Source organism: Andrographis paniculata, unplaced genomic scaffold (genome assembly GCF_009805555.1).
Source record: "Andrographis paniculata isolate CXL003 unplaced genomic scaffold, ASM980555v1 Contig62END, whole genome shotgun sequence".
NCBI classification, from domain to species: domain Eukaryota; kingdom Viridiplantae; phylum Streptophyta; class Magnoliopsida; order Lamiales; family Acanthaceae; genus Andrographis; species Andrographis paniculata.
In genome coordinates, this window is record NW_026137598.1 from 5,290,441 (window position 1) to 5,316,668 (window position 26,228).

At 31.5% G+C, this 26,228-nt stretch overlaps 4 protein-coding genes across 7 annotated transcripts; 1 reads left to right on the plus strand and 3 right to left on the minus strand.

Moving 5' to 3' along the window:
• Positions 1 to 856: 856 nt before the first annotated feature.
• Positions 857 to 1,662, minus strand: LOC127261059 (protein RADIALIS-like 3). Its single transcript, XM_051289218.1, has 2 exons — positions 1,355 to 1,662; positions 857 to 1,232 (listed from the first exon to the last, which is right to left on the minus strand). The coding sequence occupies exons 1-2, from the start codon at positions 1,621 to 1,623 to the stop codon at positions 1,208 to 1,210; spliced, it is 294 nt and encodes a 97-aa protein (XP_051145175.1). The 5' UTR covers positions 1,624 to 1,662; the 3' UTR covers positions 857 to 1,207.
• Positions 1,663 to 16,683: 15,021 nt separating this feature from the next.
• LOC127261318 (transcription factor BEE 2-like) lies at positions 16,684 to 19,019 on the plus strand. 4 transcript variants are annotated; one of them, XM_051289621.1, is made up of 8 exons: positions 16,684 to 17,396; positions 17,514 to 17,726; positions 17,816 to 17,950; positions 18,030 to 18,101; positions 18,176 to 18,352; positions 18,445 to 18,517; positions 18,582 to 18,651; positions 18,849 to 19,019. In XM_051289621.1, the coding sequence occupies exons 1-7, from the start codon at positions 16,974 to 16,976 to the stop codon at positions 18,620 to 18,622; spliced, it is 1,134 nt and encodes a 377-aa protein (XP_051145578.1). In that variant the 5' UTR covers positions 16,684 to 16,973; the 3' UTR covers positions 18,623 to 18,651; positions 18,849 to 19,019. The 4 variants fall into 4 exon arrangements, with proteins under 4 accessions (XP_051145578.1, XP_051145577.1, XP_051145580.1 ...); XM_051289623.1 differs by having other exon boundaries at positions 16,685 to 17,396; positions 18,597 to 18,651; XM_051289620.1 differs by lacking the exon at positions 18,849 to 19,019 and having other exon boundaries at positions 18,582 to 18,774.
• Positions 19,020 to 19,186: 167 nt separating this feature from the next.
• Positions 19,187 to 21,040, minus strand: LOC127261319 (syntaxin-112-like). The gene is made up of 2 exons (XM_051289624.1): positions 20,876 to 21,040; positions 19,187 to 20,328 (listed from the first exon to the last, which is right to left on the minus strand). Exon 2 carries the CDS (start codon positions 20,278 to 20,280, stop codon positions 19,402 to 19,404), a length of 879 nt encoding a protein of 292 aa, XP_051145581.1. The 5' UTR covers positions 20,281 to 20,328; positions 20,876 to 21,040; the 3' UTR covers positions 19,187 to 19,401.
• Positions 21,041 to 21,728: 688 nt separating this feature from the next.
• On the minus strand, positions 21,729 to 25,957 carry LOC127261071 (adoMet-dependent rRNA methyltransferase spb1). Its single transcript, XM_051289235.1, has 11 exons — positions 25,390 to 25,957; positions 25,229 to 25,276; positions 24,999 to 25,154; positions 24,859 to 24,905; positions 24,292 to 24,448; positions 24,132 to 24,193; positions 23,847 to 24,045; positions 23,481 to 23,570; positions 23,217 to 23,350; positions 23,010 to 23,133; positions 21,729 to 22,915 (listed from the first exon to the last, which is right to left on the minus strand). Exons 1-11 carry the CDS (start codon positions 25,861 to 25,863, stop codon positions 21,902 to 21,904), a joined length of 2,505 nt encoding a protein of 834 aa, XP_051145192.1. The 5' UTR covers positions 25,864 to 25,957; the 3' UTR covers positions 21,729 to 21,901.
• Positions 25,958 to 26,228: the final 271 nt, after the last annotated feature.

The following is a 26,228-nucleotide window of genomic DNA, read 5'->3' on the forward strand; positions in this document are numbered from 1 at the left end:
GTCTATTAAGAAATTTAAAATTGCTAGTGTGTAAATAAAAGAATCGTCTATATGCACCGACCCCTGCAAATCCGACAAAATTAACATTATCAACGGGAGGCAACGTATCATTTAATAGTATTTCAATTTTACCTTTTTATTATTATTTTATTTTATTTTACTTTTTTAGAAAAAGGACCTTATAATTTCTTTCCAATACCTAAATTGAAAGCAGTTGGATGTGTTTGTTTTACCTTTTCATTGTTCATATAAATAATTCTTTTTATTTAAGAAGAACAAAATCATAATAATAAACAAAAACCTATTAGATTTTATAAACCAAGACAGCTTGAAAATTGATGTTTTAATTTTGGATAAAATTAATAAAATAAAAATTCCTTAGTCCCATTTTAAATGAGGGTTTGGGTTAGAAAAATAGGGCTTTAATTTGATGGCCAACAAAAAAAAAAAAATTGAAATACTATAACGAAATAAGATTTATTAAATAAATGATAAAAATATGATGAAATAAATAAAAATAAATAATAATTATTTATTAAAATATTGAATAATAAAATTATAATTAAATAAAATCATTTATTATAAATAGATTATACATCAATTAATATAAATTTGAAAGAAACAAAAGAAGTATGTAATTTTATATGTTTAAATTTTTAAATAAGATGATTATTTATCTTTCTTTTTTTATGTAATTTGAAAAAATTTGGTTTGAATTTAATATTAAAAGAATTTATGATAAAATATTTTGTTAAAGAAAAAATACATTTTTTGGAAAAACAAAAATAGTAAAAATTTGGAGTTTGGGTTTAAGAAACAAACTCTAATATGATCTTAAAGCAAAAATATAAAAAAATATAAAAAAAAAATAAAAATCGTCACGTTAGACTTTTGTCGGCTGGTAGGTGGGATTATAGTTTGAATAAATTGGGCTAGCTTTTGAATGGGCCCACACAGAAAGCCCAATTAGAGCATTTTCTCTGTCAAACTGTTTAGGGAGAAGATTGGATAATGAAACCGCCGTGTTGATAAAATGACGTCAAATTGCCGTAATCCTTCATCAGATTTTTGTAGGGTTTTTTCGAAGTGAAACGAACTAATTGCAAATGGTGAAAACTTGAGATTAATCTGATATATATGTAGCCAGGCAGACGACATCCATAATATCTATATATATATATATATAATCTGAAGTGCAGATGTTTGACTACTGGTAGAGATACTTGAAAAGCCTGCAGGCAGGATTAGTTGTAATGGTGAGGATGATTAATCGTCAAAAGTACTACTGCACAAGCGGAAGGTATAACCGTATAAGCGAGCTATGTATACGACGTCGTTTTCGGAGTTTGTTTACCTTTGTTCTTCTTGAGCAGTGGGGATGGTGTAGTTGGGGATGGGGACGTGGCCGGATTCTATTCGCCGGAGATCCTCTATAAGAATATCGTAGTGGTTCTTCACTTCTTCGGCAGACTTCCCGCCGCCGACCGCCCGGGCGACGTTCTGCCACCGGTCTGGCGTGTCCTGGTCGAACCGGGCCAGGGCCTTCTCGAACAGCTTGTTCTCCTGGGCCGTCCACGAACCGCCCCTCCTCCGTGAACTCACTCTCACTGAACCTGACGCCATTTCTATTTAATTTCGTCAACTCCATCACTATATATAAATATTAACCCTTCACATTTCATAATAATAATAATAATAATAATAATAATAGCAATTGCGGAATCTGTGTTTGCAGTGTAGCCACAAGAATAGAATAATACAAGACAAGAGAAGGATTCTTTACTTCAAATTATTTACACAATAATAATAATAATAATAATAATAATAATAATAAGAGGTTACAATATTGAATTTCAAATTCAGTATTGTATTCAACAACACATAAATAGCTAGCAAATATCATAAGATAATATTAGTGAAAGCACATCATTTATATTAATATAATACAAACACAATACGTAGATAACTAACAAACAACACACAGTAATTATAGTGACAGCACATCATTTATATTAATATAATACAAACACAAAACATAGATAACTAGCAAACAACACACAATAATTATAGTGATAGCACATTATTTATATTCATATAATACAAACACAACACATAATATAGTTTCACACAACTTATGAAACATTCATTTCAGCACATGACATACACTTATACAACACAAGTATGATTCTAGACAAACAGCACATGTCATTATTACAAGCAACACATACTATATTTAATCATTAAAATGTATGCTCATTTTATTGGACGTGCATTCTAAAAAAAATAGATAAAAATAAAAATATTTGTTTTAGAGTAAAGAAAAAATTAAAAAAAAAATGTGATAGTTTAAAAAAAAAAAAAAAAGATTACAATAAAAAATAATAATAATAATAATAAATAAATTTGAATGCTGATGTTGTAATCATTTTGATTCTGATTTTGAGGATATTTATAGTAGGGGGAAATTTAATTAACTAATAAATTAAGCCCCTTTTGTGATGCATACTCACTCATTGGTGTGGGATTCCTTTGCTTTGTCATGATTATTACACTGATATGTTAAGGGGTAAAAAAATTAAAAGAAAGAATATAAAAAGTGATGTCGATGAAACAAAAACAGACAGATCATAGGATTTTTATAAATCAAAGATTCTTTTATTATTTATTTATTAATATATATTATATTATATTCTGGGAGATTTCAGCACTAAATGGAAATTTTGCTGGTGACAATTTAACTTATTAGGACAGCTGAAAGAGAAACGGATTTTGATCAAAACCAGCGGCAATTTGGACGTTGGTTTGGCTTGCCTCTTATTATTCTCTCTCTCTTTTTCTTTGTCTTTTTTTTTTTTTTTAAAAAAAAAAGATAATATTAAACTAAATATTTTTATATTGCATTAAATGTTAATTTTAACTTTTACTTCATATCAAAACTTTTGAGCAGCTGTATGAAAAAAAAAAAAAAAAAAAAAAAAGAAAGGAAAAGGAGGCTGTCAGAATGTATATTATTAGAATGGTGGCTCTTATATATCTGATATTATTTTATATTTTAATATATTGTTTTTGGAGTTTGAATTTTGAGTTGAGATTTAAATAGTAAAAATTTTGAATTTGAATTGTTGCATGATCTTTATATAAATAGGTGTTGATGTGATGCTTTGAATGTAAAATTGATTTTTAGTATAATATAAAAAAATGGTGTTTGATTTGATATTTTTGAAAGAAAAAATAGAATGAATAGTGTATTTAAAATATAATCCCCAAAAAAACACACCCTTATTGTACAATTTTATTTATATTTTTAGTTTTCTTATTAAATAATTTCGATAAATTACAAAACATAATATTAAACTAATATTCAAAGTGTTGATGTATTTTTTCAACAAACAAAAAGTAAAATTCAAATATATGGAAAATATCTTTAAACTTGATTAATTAGCGTCTGAAATTAGGAATCTCTAAACATTGTACTGTACGATACATAAAAAAAAATTAACTGGAAATTAAAATGCTGGAAATTTAAAGTGGTGATCCCCGAATCTGACTTTGCTTTGTTAAAGTTGATTGAAGATGCCTTCTCCAGAAAAATCCAAATCCTTAAATATTCCTTGAAGAAAACGGTTGGAACCATCGCCTGGTTGGTTACAGCAACCGCCGTCAACCGCCCAAAAGAAACGCTTGGAACCGTCGCCTGGTCAGTTACAACAACCGTCTCGTCAACAGCATAACCCAACCGACTAATCCAGCGACTAACTGGTCGCTAGACTAGAAGACTCCTTGGCCGCCCCCACCAAGCAACCAAACTACTGTTCACTTAAGTGGGCAATCAATTACCAGACCTTACTTCGCCTGACCTCCGTAGCAGCTGACTTTACTTGGTCCGACTTCTGACCAACCGACCTGCAGATCCGACCTACTGACTTTCCGACCTGCAGACTTTCCTACCTATGGATCATCCGACCAGCTAACCAACTGACCTGACTACCCGACCGCAGACCTTCCGACCTGACTATCCGACCTGCTGACCAACCGACATGCAGACCTTCCGACCTGACTATCCGACCTGCTGACCAACCGACATGCAGACTTTCCGAATGTGGTCCCGACCACAGAACAACCGACTGTGGTCCCGACTGCAGACCAACCAACTGTGGTCCCGACCACAGAGCAACCGACTGTGGTCCCGACCACGGACCAACCGACCTCGGTCCCGACTGCAGACCAACCAACTGTGGTCCCGACCACAGACCAACCGACTGTGGTCCCGATCACAGAGCAATCGACCGGCTCTATTTGCCTTATCTCCTTAGATGGACAGACTGTCCTCTTGACATACCTCCGCGTCTGTCCATACTTCTTCCTTGCCCAACCTTCCTCTTGACAGACCTCTGCGTCTGTCCGACTTCTTTTTTTCAGACTTTTGGACAGTTTGGCTTATATCCAGACCCATCAAGAATTCTACTGCTATTATTTATTATTATTATTATTTTTTGTACGTAATACAAAGAAAAAATCAATATAAATAAAATCAAACTTCACATGCTTAGGCTTTGTTTGTTTTCACAAAAATATATTTATTTACAAAACTATGTTTATTTGTAAGATTTTACTATTTTAACTTTATTTTTTATTCGAAAATATCATACTCCCTCCGTCCCATATGATTTGTCATTTTTTTCTTTGGAAAATTGATTATACACTTTAATCATATTTTAAAATTTAAATTTTAAATTTTTTTATTGTTAATTAAACTATTTAGTTATCTTAAATTTAATTTATAAATATTTTTAGTATATAATAATTAATTTTACTAATACACTTCTTAATTATCTACTAATTATATTTTATCTAAATTCTTGTATCTACGGTAGTAGGCCCATATTATTAGGACGGAGGAAATATCAAACACTTAATTTTAATTTATTTTATTACACTAAAATCTAATTTCACATTCAAGATATTACATCAGCACATATTTATATCACATCAAACAATTATTTCAATTCAAAATTTTAATATTCAAAATCAAAACTAAAAATCAAAACTTCTAAAGTAAACCAGCCTAATATTCACTAAAAAATTTATATCCAAGTTATAAGAGCATATATTTTTTTCTTGACATAAAGGAAGTATTACTTTTTGTGTATATATATATATATATATATATATAGTTATAATTAAAGAAAAAAAGTAAGACAAAAAGGAGGCACTTACATTCTTGTAATCAACATGAATTTTTTGGGTTTGTTTAGTTTTTGTTTTTGAGTATTTACTTGAGTTATAAGTTTAAATAGTATTTTAATTTGATATTACATCAGTTAATTTTTAAATCATTTCTTAAAATTTGCAAAAAAAAGAAATTGGCTAAAAATTTTGCAGACAAATTATGTATTTATTTATTGAAAATAGTACTGATTAAATAGTGGTGAAATCAAAATCAAACACATACATAAGTTTGTTTAATTTAATTTAATTTAATTTAATTTTGGATTTCTTTAATTTTTATACTAATAAGTATATGAAAAATTATACTTGTAATATAAAAAATACTATAGTCGTCTAGTTCTAAAGTCTCATTTACATTTTGCTGCGTGCTGATATTTAAATATTAATCATTATATCAAAACGTAATGCAAATTAAAAAAATTGTAAAAATACTTCAATTAGTGTCTTATAATACTAATAGAATGATATTTATACAAAAAAAAAAAATTATATAACTATAAGAATATTTTTAATGTTAAGCACGCAAAAGGTAAATGTAATATTTAGATGCGGACGAAGAAAGTAATATTTTTTGTTGCATTGTTGATTTTTTTGTAAATTAATAAAATGTATATGTTATATATATTGTATTAATATGCACTAATAATATTTATAAATAATTATGCTGTAGAAAAATAGAAAGTAAACAACAATGTTTTTATTTTTTTCTTAAATAATAATAATAATAATAATAATAATTGTATTATCCCCAATTGCAGCCCATTAGAGCTACAGTAACCGTAGGCCAGTGAGCCCCAAGTTATAATGGGCCAATTTTATTTAGCAGAATCCACTAAGTAAGCTAACAATTTTAATAGAGTCAGGCCCATCCAAAAAACAATAAGACTTTAGATTTGTTAAGTAAACAGCCCATTGGATGTGTTATGTATATTTTTAAAATATTACTCCAAAAAATGCACTTATATTTTTGGGTACATATTATAATAAAAGTGAGTATTTTTTGTTACTTTTTATTTTTATTTTTATTAAATGAGAAAATAAGAATATTTTTAAGTGAGATTTTTTTTTTTTTTTAAAAAAAAGACACAAACACATTTTTCAGAAAAAGAGGGAATACATTGAATAATTATTTATATCAAAGCTCAAAATTGTTTTACATAACCAAATGACCCTGAATTATACACAAATTAGATCTAAATTGTTGCTGATTTTGGAGGACAAGTATTCACAACCTTATTGATTATTGAGAAGCTCCATTGCACCCAAATTTGGTAAAAAAAAATCAGATTCCATTTATATATAATTTTTGGAGTGTTAGTTTAAAAATCATGAAAATAATAAAAAACACATTATATATTTAATGTAATTTTTAATAAGAAGATATATATTTAATGTAATATTTTTTTAAAAAAAATTGTAATTTAATGAACAATAGAACTTATAAAAATATGTATATAAACAATCTCAAATTCAGATAATATCTTACAACATATGTATGGAAAGTTACTATTTTTAACTATTGTCTTTCCCTCTATTATTTACATTCAGGATTTGTTTGGTTGTGATTTGAAATTGATTTAAAAATAAAATATTGTTTTGAGTTTTTATTAAAATAATATTTTGATATATTTTTTTAAAAAATAATAATATATTTTTATTAAAAATTATGTAAAGTTTGAATAATATTAATTTTAATTCAAAATTACGAAATAACAAACCCTAAATATTAAAAAAAAAAACTTACCATGGAACAGATCCCACACATGGACACCGGCAAACTGTTATTAGACATATGTTTGTACTTAAAAGCTGAAATAAATTTGAAACCAACATATTTATATATCATCTAAAATAATGTATTTAAAAAATTTACTTTAAAAATAAAATTAATAAAAACTTAAATGTTACAATAAAAATACAACTTTCTATAAATATCAGGATCATTTCCATTGTACAAACTAAGGCAAGCATGTTATGTCACATATGAGGCTTATGGCCATATGTCATGTCACTTTACAAATTATTATTATTATTATTATTATTATTATAAATTACCCAAACCACAGGGCACCATGAACAAATCCACACCCAACCTTAGAATGTCACTTATTAGTTTACTAAAAATACTTAAATTTTACATAACCATCATATTTAACAATTTATTATTAACTAAAAATATGAAAATTAAAAATATAGAACATCACATACAAATACAAGTGAATATTGAAAATTTAACACACTATAACAATATTGTAGACAAAAAAAATAAAATAAAAAAAAAATCATAATAAGTTTTGTTGACACATGAGTAACATTATAAGTTTCTTCTAATTTTTTTTTAAATTTTAAATTTCATTATATATATATATTTTAGATTTCCACTTTTAATTTGATTGTCTGAATAAGTTGTTTTATCCAATAAATGACCCAATCTGTTGTTTAGCAAGCTTTTGTATTAGCGGAATAAGATATAATATAACACGTTGTCTCTCTTATGCCTGTGTTTGTTTGGGGATTGGATTTTAAATCCACTGTTCATCCTATTTTTTTTTCTTAAAAACATCAAATTAAGTACTTATTTTTTATTTTTTATATTATACTAAAAATCAATTTCATATTCAAAATATCACATCAATGTCTATTTATATCACATCATATAACTATTTAAATTCAAAATTTTACTAATGAAATCCCAATTCAAAATTCAAACCCCCAGACAAACACACCCTTAATAATGAAAATTTGTTATAGTCGCAAATAAAGACATATTGTTCTTAACATGACGGAGTATTAAATTACAAATAGATTGTTTACTCGTGCTTTATTTATTTATGTATTTAACTCAATTGTGTGGTTTACATTGTCTTTTTACATAAAATAATAAAAAAAGATATATAATATCCAACATCCTATTTTTTATGTTGATTTTAAAAGATAAAAATATATATATATATTTTTTAGATTTTTTTTTTACTATATATCTTATATTTTTTTAGTAAAATACGCATATATATATATATTTATGTAAAATATTACATCTAATAACTATTATACTCTTAAAAAATTATAAATAAAAATGAACAAACAGACAATAAATAAATAAATAAATAAATATATAAAAGATACAATAAAAGACAAAAGAAGGCACTCTTGGGGTGTGCTAGGTTTGTGTTTGTGCCTATGCGGTTTTTAATTTAATTTTATTATTATTATTTTTTTAATTTAATTTTATTTTATTTTATTTTCTCTTGTGTTTGTGTGTGTTTACATAATTAAATTAAATTGTATTCTTTTGTATTATTATTATTATTTTATTCTCATTCTCTCTTTTTCTTTTTCTCCAAAATAATAACATCCATTACTTATGTTCCATGAAAATTATCATATTATAAGTATAATAATATAATAATATTTTGTAAAAAAATATTATATTTTTCTCGGAAATATTAGAATTGCGTTATTACAAAAAGTAAAATAAAAAACTATAAGAAGAGAGCTTTGGTGTTATGAATAATTATATATTCAATATGAAAACATGATGTTGAATATGGTATTTTTTTATAAAAAAAAATAAATTAAAAAATAATAATAATACAAAAAGATTAAAAATACAAATCAACAACCTATCTTAAAGAATATCCACAAAATGAAGGTTCTCTTTATAAAATATTGCAATTAATAAATTGTAGAGGTCTTTTTTTCCAAAAAAAGTTTATATGATATTATAATTTATTTATTTATTTATTTTTAATGATGTAGGAACCCGCAGCACCCCGGCCGAACCTAATACTCTACAAATCAGGTCCGACGGAAAAGTTACACTAGGCAAACTATGTGTTGCAGGTGACCTGAGGCGTTCGGCTTTAAACCCATGACCTCATGTCACAAATCCAATCCCTACACCACCACCAGGCTATTCCTTACGGGACTATATTGTGGATATATATATATTTACTAATAAAAACAAGAATTTTTATTTTTTTCGCCCTCTTCTTCACAAGGTTTGTATTTGTATTTTGAATTTAGATTTTGGATTAAATAATAATTTAATATAATGTTTCGTAAAAATAAATAAATAAATAATTTTTCCTCATCTATATTATCTGTACTCAAAATCTGCAATCATTTGAGAAAAAAGAAAAAGAAAAAAAAAAAAAACTATAGTTGGTAAATGTGGATTACAATAGTAACGTCTGTACAATTATTAACAATTATTAAAAGAGTGGTCATCACTCATTATTATTGATTATGATTTTTGTTTCTGTTCAAGTAATTATTTAATATAATATGATTTTTTTATTTTATTTTTTAAAAAAAAGAAGAATAAAAAGTGGTCGAGCCAATGTTCTTCTGTTGAAGAGGTTGAAGGGTTCTTATTTTTGAAGCATTCATCTTTTCCTTCGACCTTGTTTCTGCTGCCAAGTAAGATCACAAAATTGTAGAATAACTATCGTTGGTAAATGACCATCTCACCTAAAAATTTAAATTGTTAAGATACGCATAATTTACTTATTTATCTACAAATGGGAATCATCCAGCAATGATAAATTTTTATTTTTTTTTTTCATAACAAACATCAAATAATATTTCGTTTGTCTCAACTTAATGTATATTTTTTTTATCATCTTTATAATTTTCTCCGAAAAAATATCTCTATTTTCAATTACAGAAAAAGTAATGATATTTAAATATTAAAATATTATTTAACTCTTACAACAATATATATACTCCGTCTGTCTCAATATAATAATCTTATTTATCATTTTTGTCGTTCCAAAATAATAGTCTCATTTCTATAAATAACCATATCACTATAAAACTATCTCTACTTTTTCATTATTATTACATAATTGCTATTACTTTTTACACTAATATACTCACAAGGACAAAAAAGTCATTTATCTTTTTTTTTTACCGACTACCAATATAATATCAATATTCCTTAAATTTCGTGTCCAACACAATAAGACTATATTTTTGAGACGGAGAGAATATTTTTTTTGTACTTTTCATAACAAAAAAATATCACTAACTAATAAAATATATTAATTTTTAATTTACTAAACTAAGACCGATAGAGTATTATTTTATATTGAAAATATTCATATTCAAATACTTATTTTTTTACTATTATTACCGCATAAAAACACAACAAACAAACTATGTATTTAATTTGCGTAATGACAATAGTATATATATATATATATATATATAAATGGCATGTTATTACGGTTGACAAATCAATGTCATTTCCTTAATCTTCAGAACTTGGTGCCCATCAAATAAGACACCTTGTCAACTTTTATATACCAATTTTAGAATTATCATTATTTCAATATAGTTCGTCCAACGTAAAAGTAAAAAAAACATAATGTTTAATTAATTATTATTATTATTATTATTATTACTACTCCTTCCGTCCCAATACTATATCCACGTTGTCGTTTCTGTCCATCCCACATATCATGTCACTTTTGTTTTTTGGAAAATGATTACACACTTTAATCTCATTTTAAATTTTTAATTTTTTTTTTTATTTTAATTAAATTAATTAGTTATTTTAATCTTAATTTATAATTATTTATATTATAGGATAATTATTTTTACTAATATATTTTTAATTATCTACTCATTATACCCCTTTTAAAATACCGTGTCTCCAGTGTAGCAAATACGGTATCCGGAAAGGAGGGAATATTATTTTTAAAGAAAGACGTAGTATCTTTTATATCAAGGGAACAAGCATTTGCGGACATACATTAAAACTTGTTTATTTATTTATTTATTTACTTTCAGAAGTCACATTCGATGTAGAATGTGACTGCAAATAAGAATTATTTGAAAATGAAATAAAATCTCCAATAGATCATTCTTGTCTCCAGACAACGAGTTTTAATGAAACAGACGTTACCCTGTGGTCCATCCCTATTTTTAGCAGTGCAGAAATTAACAATAATGAAAGTCAATCAATGTTATGTCAGAAACTCTCGAAATAAAAAATAAATTAATTTTAATAGGTAGTTAAGACTATCTCCAACCGTAAATTCTATTTATCCAATTTTAACTTTAAATATGCAATTGCTATAATAATTTTACTTTAATTATATCTTTATTTTTCACTGTTATTCTTCAAATATTCAATTTTTCCTATTATTTTAAATAATTTTTTATTTTTATAATTTATTTTTTTTTAATTTAGAAAAATAAAAAATAAATTTTAAAATTAAAATTAAAATTTAAAAAATTAAATAAAATATATATATATATATATAGCAACTCCAAAAAGTGGCGCAAGATTTGACGTCCGTTCAAGATGCTCTAATGGTTACCCTAACTTTTTTTTTTTATGGGAGATTTGGTCTGCACTTCATGTCAGCCTTATTAAATTTGAATTCAGTCTTTGTAATAAAAAAATTGATCTGCACTCCCTCATTTATTTATTTAATTTAATATTGATTCATATTTTATATTTCTCTTTTAATTTGTTTTTATTAATTTGATGTACTTTTAAATTATATTCAAATACTTTAAATGTTATTTTATATACTTATAAGACATCTCGCTCTACTTATACTATGTTCTATTCTATCAAGATGTTCCACTAATATACCTCTATTTATTTTATAGCTACCTTTCCTTGTGTATTTTAAAATAAATAAAATAAAATAAAAGCACCAATTACAATTATAAATATTTATAAATATGATTATTTATATTTTTTATTTTTTGTATTAATAATTAAAAAATTATCTTATTTATCAATTAAAATCAAATTGCATAATTTTTTAAGAATATTACTCCTTACGTCAACTATAATTATGTCAGATTTCTTTCGGTTGTTATTCGTTAAACTTATATATAATAAACAATTTTATTACTCTAATTTTAATAAATAACAATCAATTTGTCACTATTTTAATATAAAGTAATTATTAATATGAATTTAAAAATGTAATAATATAAATATATTCGGTTTATTTAATTGAACAAAAAAAAATGTTAAAAACTGAAATTAATCGAACCGAACAAATATCAAATATGCACTATTTGTATTCAAACTGAATTGGCTCAATTAATCGAAAATTCGGTTCGGTTCAACAGCTTAATAGTTCCGATGGGATATTTTACCTACCTTACTTATGACATTATTTCTTTTATCAATTTTTTTAGTAAATTTTCTATAATATTCTTATTTTACTTCTAACCCACCTCACTTTTATATAAAAATATTATTATTTTTTAATTTTTGTGTCCAAGCAAAATGTATAATTAACAAGACATGGAGAATATTTAATAAATCTAGTGCGTAGAAAATGTAAAATTTTAATATATAAATTAATTAAAAAAAATCTAAAGTAACTCTTTAATATTTAATATTTTAAATTATATTAAAATTAGTAATAGTTTTATAAATTGTGTAATATTTTTATTAAATTGATTTTTATATATTTTGTTTTAAGAAATTACAAAAAAAATATTAGGACATATTAATAAATGAGTACGAGAGCATCAAAATCGCAATGATCACACACGCTTATTTGTAGTATAAAAAATATAAATATAGATTTATTTCTTTGAAATCATTTTATTAATTCCAAAAAAATATATTTGTGATATATATTATTTTATTTAATATTAAAATTTTATAAATTTAACATCATAAAATTTAATTTAATTATCATACAATATTTTTAAATACATATATTTAAAATACATAATCATACTTTTTATAGTTATAGAAAATATTTATAAATAAATATATATATATATATATGGGGCAGTGAGTATCACAACTACTATGCTTGCACACAAACCTTTCCTGAAGTTAATAGAGGAAGTGCTTTCACAGGATTTCTTAATTGCCTCATCTGTCATGAATTGATTGAAATCGATCACACTCAATGATACATGCTGCTACACATATAATACCTAAGCAATCATCATACATACCGTGTATGTCGGTGTTTGTACCCTGAACACATTCTTACATACTTGAACCAAATATCGACGTACCCGAGCACATATCATACATACCTATACTAATGGTGTCATATGCTTCAATAACGAGTATATATGTCTGGGGAACTACTACTTGAGAAATCGATATTTTGAGTATCATATACCCCAATTTTAGTGGTAACTGAGGATAAATTTAACATGATAGTATTTTCATCCATTCACAGAGAATATTAAAATGCAAATAGTACAAATTTACAAGAATTCAATAGAGAAGTTTTTAGAAATTAGAATGTATTAGACTAAATGTTATAATTGATTCTGTTTGTGGTTATCATTCGTTTGATACACACTACTTTGAAGTGGAGAATTAATATTCATTTGTTTTAATAACTTTATGCATAGCATAAAATACAGGAGGGATGATACAAATGGCACATAAGAAAAATACAAATAAGATTATATACTTTATGGTCTTGCCATTGAAAAGTATGGCATGAGTTGTTGAATGTAAATATATCATGCACAAATCTTTCCAGCGGGGCTAATAGAAGAAATGCTCTATCCGAGCCTATTAATTGCCTCATCGGTCAGGAGATTAACTAAAATCGATCACATTCAAGGATACTTACTACTATATAGATACTACCTAAGTAACCATCATTTATACCTTGAATATCGGTGTTTGTAAGCACATATTTACATACTTGCATCAAATACCGAAATACCCTGGCGCAAATCTCACGTACTTATAATAATAGTGTCATATGCTTAAATAAAGTGTCCATATGTCCTGGTAACATGTACTTGGAAAATCGACTATCTTTTATTTGAAATATTCACTTGTTGTTGGTAACCTAGGATGAATTCATCGTGATAATGTTTCCGCGACTCCCTGAATTGTAACGGATAGGTAAACAACACATACTAACAGTTGTGGAGGACACCATCATACATATACAATAAATATTCAATCTTTACTTGTGGATGGTGAACCAAGTTATTAACGAGTTAGTTAAAAGAAAAAAGAAATTCATTATTAGGTACATGAGTGCTGCTACGAATTAATTAACAAGTTGATGCAATTTGAATTCTCTCTCACGAAGTAACTCAAGGCAAATGTAATACTTCCTTAAAACGGCGAGTTGTAATATACTACTACGACTTCGAGTGTTTTCCATATAATAGGACAAACTTCTGAAATATTTTGATCCATAACATAGTAATCGAAATTATCGGACACTCACATACTCAAGTAACAAGTCAAGAGCATTTTTAAAAAATAGTAAATCGTTTGAGAAAGCAAGTACTCCAACACGGCTCTTATATACCCTTTATTTATTTTAGTGTATCAATTCTTACTGAATTATGTACTTGAGCTCCACTTTTATGTAAATAAAGAATGCTACCTTATAATATAGGTGGGTAATTGTAAATCTATACATTTCAAATGAATGTTCATGTGGATGTAGTCAAGGACCTAAAGTGAGCTCAATAGATTTTGAAAAGAATAAGAATTCATAATCCTCTTTGTATGGGTTTAACAAATGCAAAACAATGTAATATTCAATTTTTTCCATTTAGAAAATTAATTAACATATATTTACATATATTTTGCGAATACTTGTATGGATATACTCAAGGATCAAAAGTGAGCTTGATAGATTCCGATTAGAACATGAGTTTATAATCATCTCCGTATGGGTCTAACAAATGCAACAATTTAACATTTACTTTCTCCCATTTGGATAATTAATTAGCATAAATTTAGATTAATTTTAAGGTTGGTAATACGCTAACACGCCCATTGCTTTACGCCATCAATTATATACTCCCTCAAATAATAAAACTTAACTCACCGGTCATTCGTGTACCTATGTTACGTTTCCGGAAAACTATGTTGTCATTATATCACATACAAAATAGTATTGTCACATATCCATAGATCATGTTCATATACCACATTACATAGAAATTACGAATGCAGTTCTACGAAACCATGCTCTTGGTTTGTATATTTATCTACAATAAAAAATTATATCCAACAAGCCAAAAGTAATTACACGTCAAAAGGAACATCCTATCAAAACAAAAAATGACGCCTTTACAAAGTCTACAATGACGACTACAACGATTATATTTTTGTGACTGTTTACCTGCTGGGACTCATAATATTGTTTCTTTACGTGAAAGTTACATAGACAACAAATGATTATTTCACATCCTATCAAAACCAAAAATTACAAATTTAAAAGTTCTACGAAATTTGGTGATGTAAGAATTGAAAATAAAAGCCTTTGTTTGTTGTATTCATAACGGTCCTCGTATCGATAACTAATTTGAAAATTATAAATTATATACGAATAAACAACATCCGGTCATAAATATAAACAACATGTAGTCATTTCCCAACTTATGAACAAACTATATAGCTCAATTACAACTTTTTAAACAAATATAATTCATAAAACTAATGAACATCATCAATTCTGAAATCTTATAACCTAATTAGATTTAGATAGCCAATCATTTCAACAAAGATAAGCAATGGCTCTACTCAAACTTAATCCAAAATTAAAATAAATAAATAAAATGAAAAAACATTTGATAATATTGATTTAAAAAACTTCTCTAAATTACACAAAAGCAATGGTGAATATGCAACCAGAGGAGCCGGGGGTCCTGGGCGCAGTGGAGGCCGTCGGCGTCGGCGGCACTTGCAAAAGGGAAGTAGGACTGGATCGTGGCGCGGCGCTGCATCAAGGCGGCGATGTGGTGGACTGGCGTCGACTGGAACAACAATCAGGTCTGATTATACTTCTCCTCCGATGGCTCGCTGTGTCGTGAAACAATAATTGAACAAAAGGGACTGAAGAATAGAATGGAGTCGGAGATCCAAAACCAAAAAGAGAGAGAAAATAGGTCTTTGTTAAAGGTAAAAAATAGAAGGAAAAAATATGACATAAAGTTAGGATGAAATCAATTATGTAAGGTGGAGAGTGCAGTAGTATATTAGTATAATAGAGACTGAATCACAATTTATTATTGTACAGAAGTTTTTATTCCAATTGACCGTTTATTTATTTATCAATATTTGAATTTTATCTTTAATCATCAATAATCCTAATGAATAATATAAATAGCCAAATGATTTGGGCCACGGCCCAAATCAAGCGGGCCTTCTGTGGCCCACGTGGCTAGTGCTAGTCAATTCTCAAGAGACTCATATCCCGCCATTCTCGTTTCTGCGCCCTTAGTCCCGGCCCCGCGTACGGTTTATCGTAGCCGCTCCGGGATCCGAGGACCAGAAGTGATCCACAGCGTTACGGAAGTGGGTCCCGCGCTAATTAATGGAGTGGATCATTCCGGGATGTGACATCCCGGGAATGGCTAAAAGTTAGAACTCTCATTAACTACGGCCACTTGTGTCAGATTCCGGCCGTCGCTGTCGGGCTTTTGGCCGCCATTTCCCAAATTGTTACATACCCCGCACCCCACTCCACCCCACCTGTTCACTACCATTGATATATTTTCGCTGCCTATTAATCCAAAGTATCCTCTTCTTCCCTCTTCAATCCACTAAACAACATACAGAGGCCACCATTTTGCATCGGAGAATCAAATCCACAAATTTGGTCAACAATTTTCCACTAGTGAGGTGCGTGATTTGTAACAGGGGAAAACAAATTGTAATTCGTGGAAGAACACGTAGGGAAAGTAATAGTGCAGAATCATCTTCACTAACCTTTTGAAAATCGCATTTATGCTCCAGAAAAGCGTGTTTCTTAATGGAAAACGCTTCGCCGGAAATTACACACTTTCTGAGCAGCAATTCCATACCGGAAAATGTTGAATTAAGCGCGCTTGAATCGGAGCAGCAGCAATTGATCCAGCAGCAACCGATTGCTTATATAAACGCCGATCCATTGAGTGTCATCCTGTTCGGAAACAATGATCTAGGTCTCGGAGAATTGATGGCGGACGGGGCAATGAAGTCCGAACCAGGAACAGAGAACAGGCGTATCGAAAATTCAAGGAGGATTCTAACTTACGAGAAAGGAATCGAGTTTGGAAAGAGCAACTCGATTGCAAGAACTACCAGTTTTCCGCCACCTGTGGCGGCGAACGGTGGTAAAGGAAAGGCGGTGGCGTTACGCTCCGCCGCCTGCGGAGAAAACAGTTTTAAGAAGAGGAAAGCAAATAACCCTACGGTTAGTGTTCCTGCTTTAGGATCGGTTTCGACCTAAAGTAGCGTTTTTCCAAAAAATCGTGTTTCCAAGTAAAAGTAAGCACGTTTTTTCGTTTTCACGTCTTCTGTTTACATTCAGGTTGCAGAAGCAGAAGAACAGCAGCCATTAGAGAAGAAGGCGAAAGCAGAGATGGAAAATCGTTCAAACAACAACAATGTCTCCATAAACAATCAGAGAGTATTATCTCCGAAGGAAAATTCAAAGGACTCATCAATGGTCGAGAAGCGCGATTACATTCACGTCCGAGCTCGTCGTGGTCAAGCAACAGACAGCCATAGCTTGGCGGAAAGAGTAAGGTTTTGAATTATTCCAAAACCTTGTTTCTTTACAAAATCAAAATCCAGCAATCAATTTGTTCTTCAATTCTGATGCCTGACCAGGTGAGGAGGGAGAAAATAAGTGCAAAAATGAAGTACCTACAGAATCTAGTCCCTGGATGCAACAAGATCACAGGAAAAGCGGGAATGCTCGACGAAATCATCAACTATGTCCAGTCTCTGCAAAGACAAGTAGAGGTATTGCATAAATCAACCATTGATTAATTGAATTCTCATTCCTTTGTAGTAAAACTAATAATCTATATATCTGGTGCAGTTCTTGTCTATGAAACTGGCAGCCATCACTCCAAGCCTGGATTTCGGGGTCGAAAACTATTTAGCTAAAGAGGTGAAGAACACCATCAAATCCCCTGAATCAAACATACATTACTCTAAGTAAAATAACAGATATAATTGCTACAGATGTTCCCAGCTTGTGTTTACAATGTCCCTACGATTGGAATGTCATTGTTGGGACAAGAAGCTTCGACTTCGGGTCCAGAAATGGGGGTCAATTCCATGGACATAACACTCAGGAGAACCACTAGTTCTCCTCCTGTTTATGCACCAGAGACATCTCCGAATTCGCCTAGTTTAATCGTAAGGATTATAAGTTCTTCCTACCTTATTCAACCATCTAATTGTTAATGTAAGAACACTAAGGTTCATTTCACAATTTGGTAACAAAACAGCAAATCCAGCAATTGGTGGCCAATGCAGAGTTACATGATCTCTACAGCATCTTCTCAGATCAACAATTTACAGGTACATTCTACATAAGCATGCTGGAATCACACTACGCATAAAAATCGAATCTTTTTTATGACAGGTTTTATGTCAGCAGGTCATGTAAAGATGGAGGAGATGTGAAATCAAGAAATCCCTACACCATATGAGTAGTAAGTAATTACCACATTAGTTTGTATAATCACAGTATTGTAATATCAACAACACTGATATTATTATCAAAATGTTAATATCCATTTTTGTGGCTATCGCTATCCTCGGTTCATTATCAAACACTATATATGGGCCAGAAAAGTAGTTTTTAATCTGATGTAGATTAATCAATGTGTAACATCATCAACATGGGCAGGACAAAGGGTCGCATTCTTCAAGTTGCACAACTTGTCCCCCCCTATATAATGCATACATCGAAAAACCTGTTTTTAGGAAGATAAGAAGACAGGGCTGCTGTTGACATAGATGTTCTTGTTGTAAGAATGGAGTGAGGGGTTTCATTTATTGAAGAATTATGCTTAGGCAAATTCTCAAGCAGTTATATATAATATACTAAGTACCCCATGTCTGTCCTTTGATTCTTGGGGACTCCTCGGACCTCCCGACACTGTAAATGGTGTGGAACCTCTGGTTCTTGGAGTGTCCATGGAGATCCCAAGAATCAGACATTGCAATAAAAGAGTTGAAAGGATTCAAGAGACAATAAAACATGTCCTTGTACTTCAACTAAAAATGGTCCATATCTTCAACATATGTAAAGAAAATTAATTGAAAGAATAAAGAGCTAAAACACATCACAAAAGATCAAGCCAAACCATTTTTGCTTAAGTAGTGAATGATGAATAGCAATCATCAAACACATTTCCTTCAAAAGATTTAACCGGGATCGAATACACAAACCGTATTTTTCAGAAAAGAATTGCAATGAGGCAAACCAACAGAAACACGAGCACCACCGCCCCGATCCAACAGGCCCAAGTCCTCTTTTTCTTCATCCGATTAGCATGATCGAGCTCCTTCGTCCCACCTTTGATATAATGATCAGCGTTCACCACATTCTGCTCGATGTTGTTCATCTGCTCGCCTTGTGTTTCGACCATCACCGCCATATCTAGAAAGACCTGATGGAGCTCAACCAAACTTCTTTGTATATCCTTGACAGCCTCATGCCTCTGTCGATTTTCCTCTGAAAATTCACTCTTCCCTTCCAACACTCCCGTGATTCTTCCCTCCGACACCATCTTCTCAACCATTTCGTCGGTTGGTTGCTGACCAGTGGCACTGTGATACTTTCTCTTCAGCCCTTCTTTGTGCTCTGCAACAATTTTCTCCCTCAGAGACTGGAAATCATTCATCATCTCTTTCAGTTTGACTCTTAGGCCATTAGTAACTGCGATTCTTGTCCGATTAATGTGGCTTCCTTTGGATACATTATCCTCGGAAGTGTTTTCTTTATCGAGCAGCTCCAATCGAGCTTTGATTGTTTTGGCCTTTCTAAGTACCGCGACCATATCTGCATTGATCCGGTCACGTATGCCTTGAAGGATCTTAGAACTTTGAGCCGATTTGGCCCCTTCGTTGAGGTCTTGAAGATCAAGAAGTAGATTAGAAATGTCTTCCATGTCTGCCTTTATTGCCTCTACTTCTTCAAAGAATTTTGAAAGATGTTTTTGGTCGACGGGGTCGAGTTGCCCCATCTCAATATCAGGGGACGAATCAAGGTCCTTCTGTGCCTGCTTCTTGAGATCAACATAACTTAGGAATGATTTTGTCATTAGGTCGTTCATCTTTGCACCAATTCTGGAAAATTGGGAAACGGAGAGCCCTAAAAATCACTGTGTAAAAAGGAGAATTCAAGATTAGGGAAGAGATACGGTTGCAAGCCAAAATGTGGATAATTTTTTAGATTATTCGAACAAACTCTAATCGAACCATAAATAGTTGAGAAGTAAGCAAATTTGATCAAACAATTCGCATTCAGAGCAACAGCAAGATGCACAGTTGCACGCCAAAAAATTGCATAATTCTGAGATTATTCAAACAAACCCTAAGCAGTTGAAAGCTACGCAAATTTGATCAATCACATTCAGATCAACTGCAGCAACGTTTAAATCACGATGCACAGTTACAGAGGAAATTAAAATCTGAGCACAGATGGTGTGTACCACTTGCAATCTGTTTTCTTGAACACTAATTAACTAGAGTACTCGGAAATCCCCAAATTTTCAAAAAATCAAAAACAAAAGATCTCAATGGGAAAACAATTCGATTCTACAAAAATAAGAATTACAAAATCGGACACGGGGATTTCTTCAATTATCAAGAAATTAGGTTATGAAAGACGAGAAATTATGAAAAAGAAGCTTGGAGAAAATGAACTACCTGAGAGGAAAAAGGAGCGCAGGAATGCAATTGGAATCTGTGAGGGGAGATTTGACTCTCCTTTAGCGCCCAACGCAGATGGCCGGGGACAGTTGTTGGTGAGTATTTGGAGCCGTAGTGGTGGTGTTAATAAGGAAAGCTATGGCGGTGGGTTTCCGTTGGATTTTGAATTATGCATTTTTTGAAAAAAAATTAGAACGTTGGGAATTACTCGTAGCCGTTGCTGGAGTTCATGAAAGGACTATTTTGTCCCTGAATTTCAGAGGTTTGTCATTACCTTCCATGGAAATTAAGAGTCAAAAAGGTTCATAACATTTAAGACAACAAATTGAAGAGACACGTTCGTTCGTTCGTTGATAATAATCAGTTTCCATCTTGTTGATATAACTATTGCGGATCCGATGTTTGTACGTTCATCAGACTTCGAGATGTATATTAGAATAAATAAGATATATATTTATTAAATTAATTTTTCTTTACAGAACAGTTATTAATTTTTTTTTAGAGAACAGGCCTTTATTTAATTTTTTTATATAAAATAAATATTTTTAATGAATTATTTTATTTTATTTTTTTAAAAAAATTATTTTCAATAAAAATATAACATTATCTTCCTATATAAAACTTTCCATCGACATACATTTGAATTAAATAAAGAATTTTAATTTTAATGTAGTAGTGTTTGATATATAAATAAATATTGAATGAAAAATAAAAATTAAATATTAATTTATTAACTTTCACGAATTTAGTAACAAAATCGACAAACTAATAATAAATAAAAGAGTAAATTTGATAGAGGAAGAGAATATATATTTAAAATATATAGAAAAAAATTAGATTCCCCTCAATATAATTGCATAAGTTGAATCATTTCTAAATTATATATAACCACGGTAACGATTATATATGGTCTTTACAAATCACAACTGATAGAAAACAGTAAATTATAATGCAGTAAATTGTTAACAAAACCTTACCTTTGGCAATTAATAACCATTTGGTATCAAAACACTACAATAAATCTCACTTCTTACCTCTCGACTTACCATTGCTTGCTTTGTTTCCCTTCCCATTCGGTTTACCCTTTCCTTTACCCTTATTCTGTTCCCCTTTCCCTTTCCCTTTCCCTTGTTTGCTCATTCCATGCTTTCTTGCATCCTTTTTCATCCGCGGATCGACGAGAACTTTGCCCTTCCCGGCTCTAACTTGAACGCCTTTTTTCGCTACCACATATTCCTTCTTAGGTTGTTTAGGCGCCGCCTTCTTGTAGAGCTGGTCGATCATTTTCCTTTTGGAACGATCAGAAATGTCCGCCTGGTCGGATATGGAATTCGCCTTCTTCCGAACCTTTTCCAGTGTCCTATGGGCAGCTCGTTTCTTCCGGGCTTTGGCCTGCGCGACCTTCTTGGCAGGTCGGGCGTTTATTTCTTTGAACTGCGCTTTCATTGCGGCTACCTCTTCTTTAGTCACGGGCTTTATTGGCTGGTAATGCCTCTTCTCATCTTCGGCGAACCATTTGGGAAGTCCCTCGTCGTGGAACATGTACTTGTTGTACGCGTCGTCGAGCATCTCTTCTCTCTGCTTCTTTGTTAGCATCCTTTTCGCACAGGCCAAGATTTCAGCTTTTGTTTCGATGTCATCGTCGTCCGAGTCGTCCGATGAGGAGTCGTCGCTTGAATCTGTAGCAGGGGCCGGCACTACTTCGAAGTCGTCTTCTGCGACCGAAGATTTGGCAGATGATGAGTTGTTCTTCTTGCGAGTGGCAGGTTTTTGTGGAGAATCTTCGGTTTTTGTTGCCGGAACTGTTGATTGTTGTTTGATAGGCTCCGGGGCGCGCTTTTCATCTTCGCTGTCGTTTTTTTCCAGGCCCTCGGTTGCATCCTCATCCATGAAGACGTCTTGACTAAACCATTGGGCTGCGATTTCCTCTTGAGTTGGCTCGTGTTCAGCAAGGGGAACGACGAGGGGATTTGCGTCTTGATTTGAATCATCCTTATCCAAGTCTTGATCAGATTGAATAGCGGCATCCTCATCGCCCTGCAGTAAAACCAATAGCACAAATTAATATATCAAATGTTTAATAGAAACACAGCGGCGTATATAAACCTGTGGTAGGATCTAACTCAGGTACCTCTAAAAGTTCATCCTTTGAGTGGGCTTGCTTTGAACGCTTTCTCTGCTTTGTGCTTCCTTCTTTTTTAGCAACGTAACTTTCATATGCTTCATCGAGCAATTTCTCAACTTGTTCGTCGTAACTGAAAGCAGGGTTGATCGGCAGATTACAGCAATACAAATTACACTTATTAGAAATCAAATAAAAGCCAAGGGAGAAAATTACCGTTTCTTTTCTTCATCAGAGTCCAAATCACTATCACTTTCTTCTGCCTCGCCATTGCTTTCTTCTGTATCACTGTTCCTGATTTCGCTAGCATCATATTCATTGTTATCAATAGCTGCAAGATCTCTCTCCCCCTGATTACAAAATTGGTAAAAACATGTTTCAAGTCTGAACAAGGTTGTATATGTACTTGATCCTTAACAAATCAGACAAAAGCCAACATAAATCAAAACTGAAAAGAAAGCAGCCAAGTGGATCAGGAACCTTAATAGAAGATAGATTAAACAGCTCCATATCAGTATAGCCATCCTCGATTGCATCCATCTGCGTGCCTAATGCTTTCCGAGCCTTGTCCTAACAAAAGTTGCTGCAAGAGTTAGCCTTTGGAAGCAAAGTAGTATATCATGGGTGTATGAAATAACATATTGGAGATCCAACAATAGATTATACTTTGTAAACACATTCATATGCAACGAGGAATAACCTAACCCTAAAGCATCTTGAGGATGAAAACCTAACACTTGATTTAGAAGTACTTTATAGAGTGTACTTCTGAAAGTTCGTGTAAACTTAAGATAAATTTATAAATCAAGAACATATCTAGAAATTAGAGATGTAAATAATGAACACCTTAGCACGTCTTTTTGCTTGAAGTTTCTTTTCTCTTTTCTTCTTTCGGTCCATAGCAGTTGTTAACTCCTCCATTTCATTAAGTACCCGCTCATCTTCATCTTCTTCTTCATCTTCCTTGCTTTTCTTTTCAACCGTGGTAGTAGCAGATGTATCCTTCTCCGAAGAAGAAAGAGCTTTCCTCATATGCATGCGCCACCTATAAAATAAATAAACCAGATAAGTTAATCAAAGAAAACTACAAAGGAATTGTTTGATATTAGCAGCATCAAGTGATGAACTTACTTCAAAAGATGCTTAAAGTCTTGCTTTCCCAAAACACGAAGATCCTCACATAAAGCTTTAACCTGCTCCAATTGATTTAGAAACAGCATCATATGATCATTCAACTAAACTTTAGCAGGTAGATTCAGACTAAAAGTAGGTAATGTTTGAAATCGTATACCTCTTCTGTTGTTAAAGTATGATCCTTTAGGGGTAAACATGCAGGGTCATTAAAGGTTATTGAAGCAACTGAACCAAGAATCTCGAGTGGGTTATCGGACCAGATGAATTCTGATGCTGAGCACAATTTCCTCAAAGTTGTGTCTCCATCCTCATACCTGGGTCACACCAAGACGATAGTACAATAGACTTTAAAACCTCATATGCACATAAACGTAAAAAAATTGGTTAAATCAGGTTTCCGAATTCTAAACTTGGTTATAAATAAATTTTGATCTTCAAACTTAAAGCAATAAATGAAAAAAAAAAAAAAAACTGCTTGTGTGGTGTATCGTGAAAAAGAGAAAAAAGGCGCAAGAAATCAATGTGAGAATGCTTTGTTGATTTAACACATACACCAAATCAGGTTTGTATTTATTCCTTCTGAATATATCTATATATATATGTGTGTGTGTATGTGTGGGCGGGCGTGTGTGCTTCACAAAACTTAATAGAATCAAATCAAGTAGGCTTGATAGAATCAAACATGCTTAATTTAATATAGCATTCGACCTAAACAAAATCTTACCCATCACGGTGTCTCTTCTGTTTAGTTCCTCTCAGCACATCCACAACCTGCGGGTGATTAATCGCATACAAGTGAATCCTATCAAACATAAAGCCAAATCCAAATAAGAACAACAGTTTAAAAAATACACATCATGCTACCTTTGAAGGTTCTTTTCCTCCTTGGAAGAGATGCTTTACATCAAGAAGGCGAGGATCGATCTTCGCAGGAGCCTTGTATTTTAAACCTATGATATAAATTTCCGCTGACGTTGATCTACTAGCTTGTGGCTTGTCTACTTCAACCTTTTCAAATAGCTGCACAGAATAGTTCCCCTCAGCAAAATTTTCATAAACATAATAGGAATGATGATCAAAGAAAACAATTTTACCTGCCGTAAACAATACAAAACAGCAGTATAGTCTTGAGACCTGAAAACCTACACAAAGAAATTAGAGAGACAAAGTAAGGCACTAGAATTCACATGGTTACAATTGCTCTAAATTATTAAGCTTCACAATACCAACGTCAATTAGCCAAAGTAATCGATACCTTGGTGACGAAAGTTCCTTTAGGAGCCAAAAATTCAGACGCAAGCTTCAATGAATCGATTACCAACGCATTCTGGCTGGTGGCCTCCTGCGCCCACGCGCCGCCGACGTTCGGCGATCCGTCGTGCAGCACCAAATCAAATGCTCGGCAACCGTTTTCCGACATTATCCGCTTAACAGAAGCGCGACACTTGGGTGTAGTAATATCCTCCTGCAAAGATATGGCGCCGCGTATAGGCCGAATTGGAACGAGGTCGACGCCGATAACGAGGCTTCCAACAGGCATCCGCTCGACGCATACCTGCATCCAGCCTCCCGGCGCGGCGCAGAGGTCCACAACGGAGTTGGACGAGCGGAGGAAGGTGTATTTAGAGTCGAGCTGCACCAGTTTCCAGGCAGCACGCGATCTGTAGCCATGTTCTTTAGCTAAGTGGTAGAATTTATCCAATCTGTGCTTCCCCTTCGCCTTCCCCATGAATGATTGCCTGGTTTGGCACGGCGGCGACTAGCGACGGAGATGAGAACTTTAGGGCGAACGAATACGCCGCTGTAGGGTTTGAAGTTTGTATGGCAGGGTTTAAGCCGATCAACTCAATGTCGGGTACGGGTTGACCCGACCCTATGCCAAATAAATTTAGATGGGCTTCCTTTTTCGATTTCAAGGCCCATTGTTTTGGACTAGCCCAGAAAACGCAGTAAATACTAATGCATATATCTTTAATTAAATAAAAATTTGTCTGGTAGTAAAGCCCGTTTTGGTTTAACTTAAAACAAAATATAAATTTAAAAGTAGAAATAATTTGATTTTGGTGTTTAAATGCATTATTATATATATAAAAA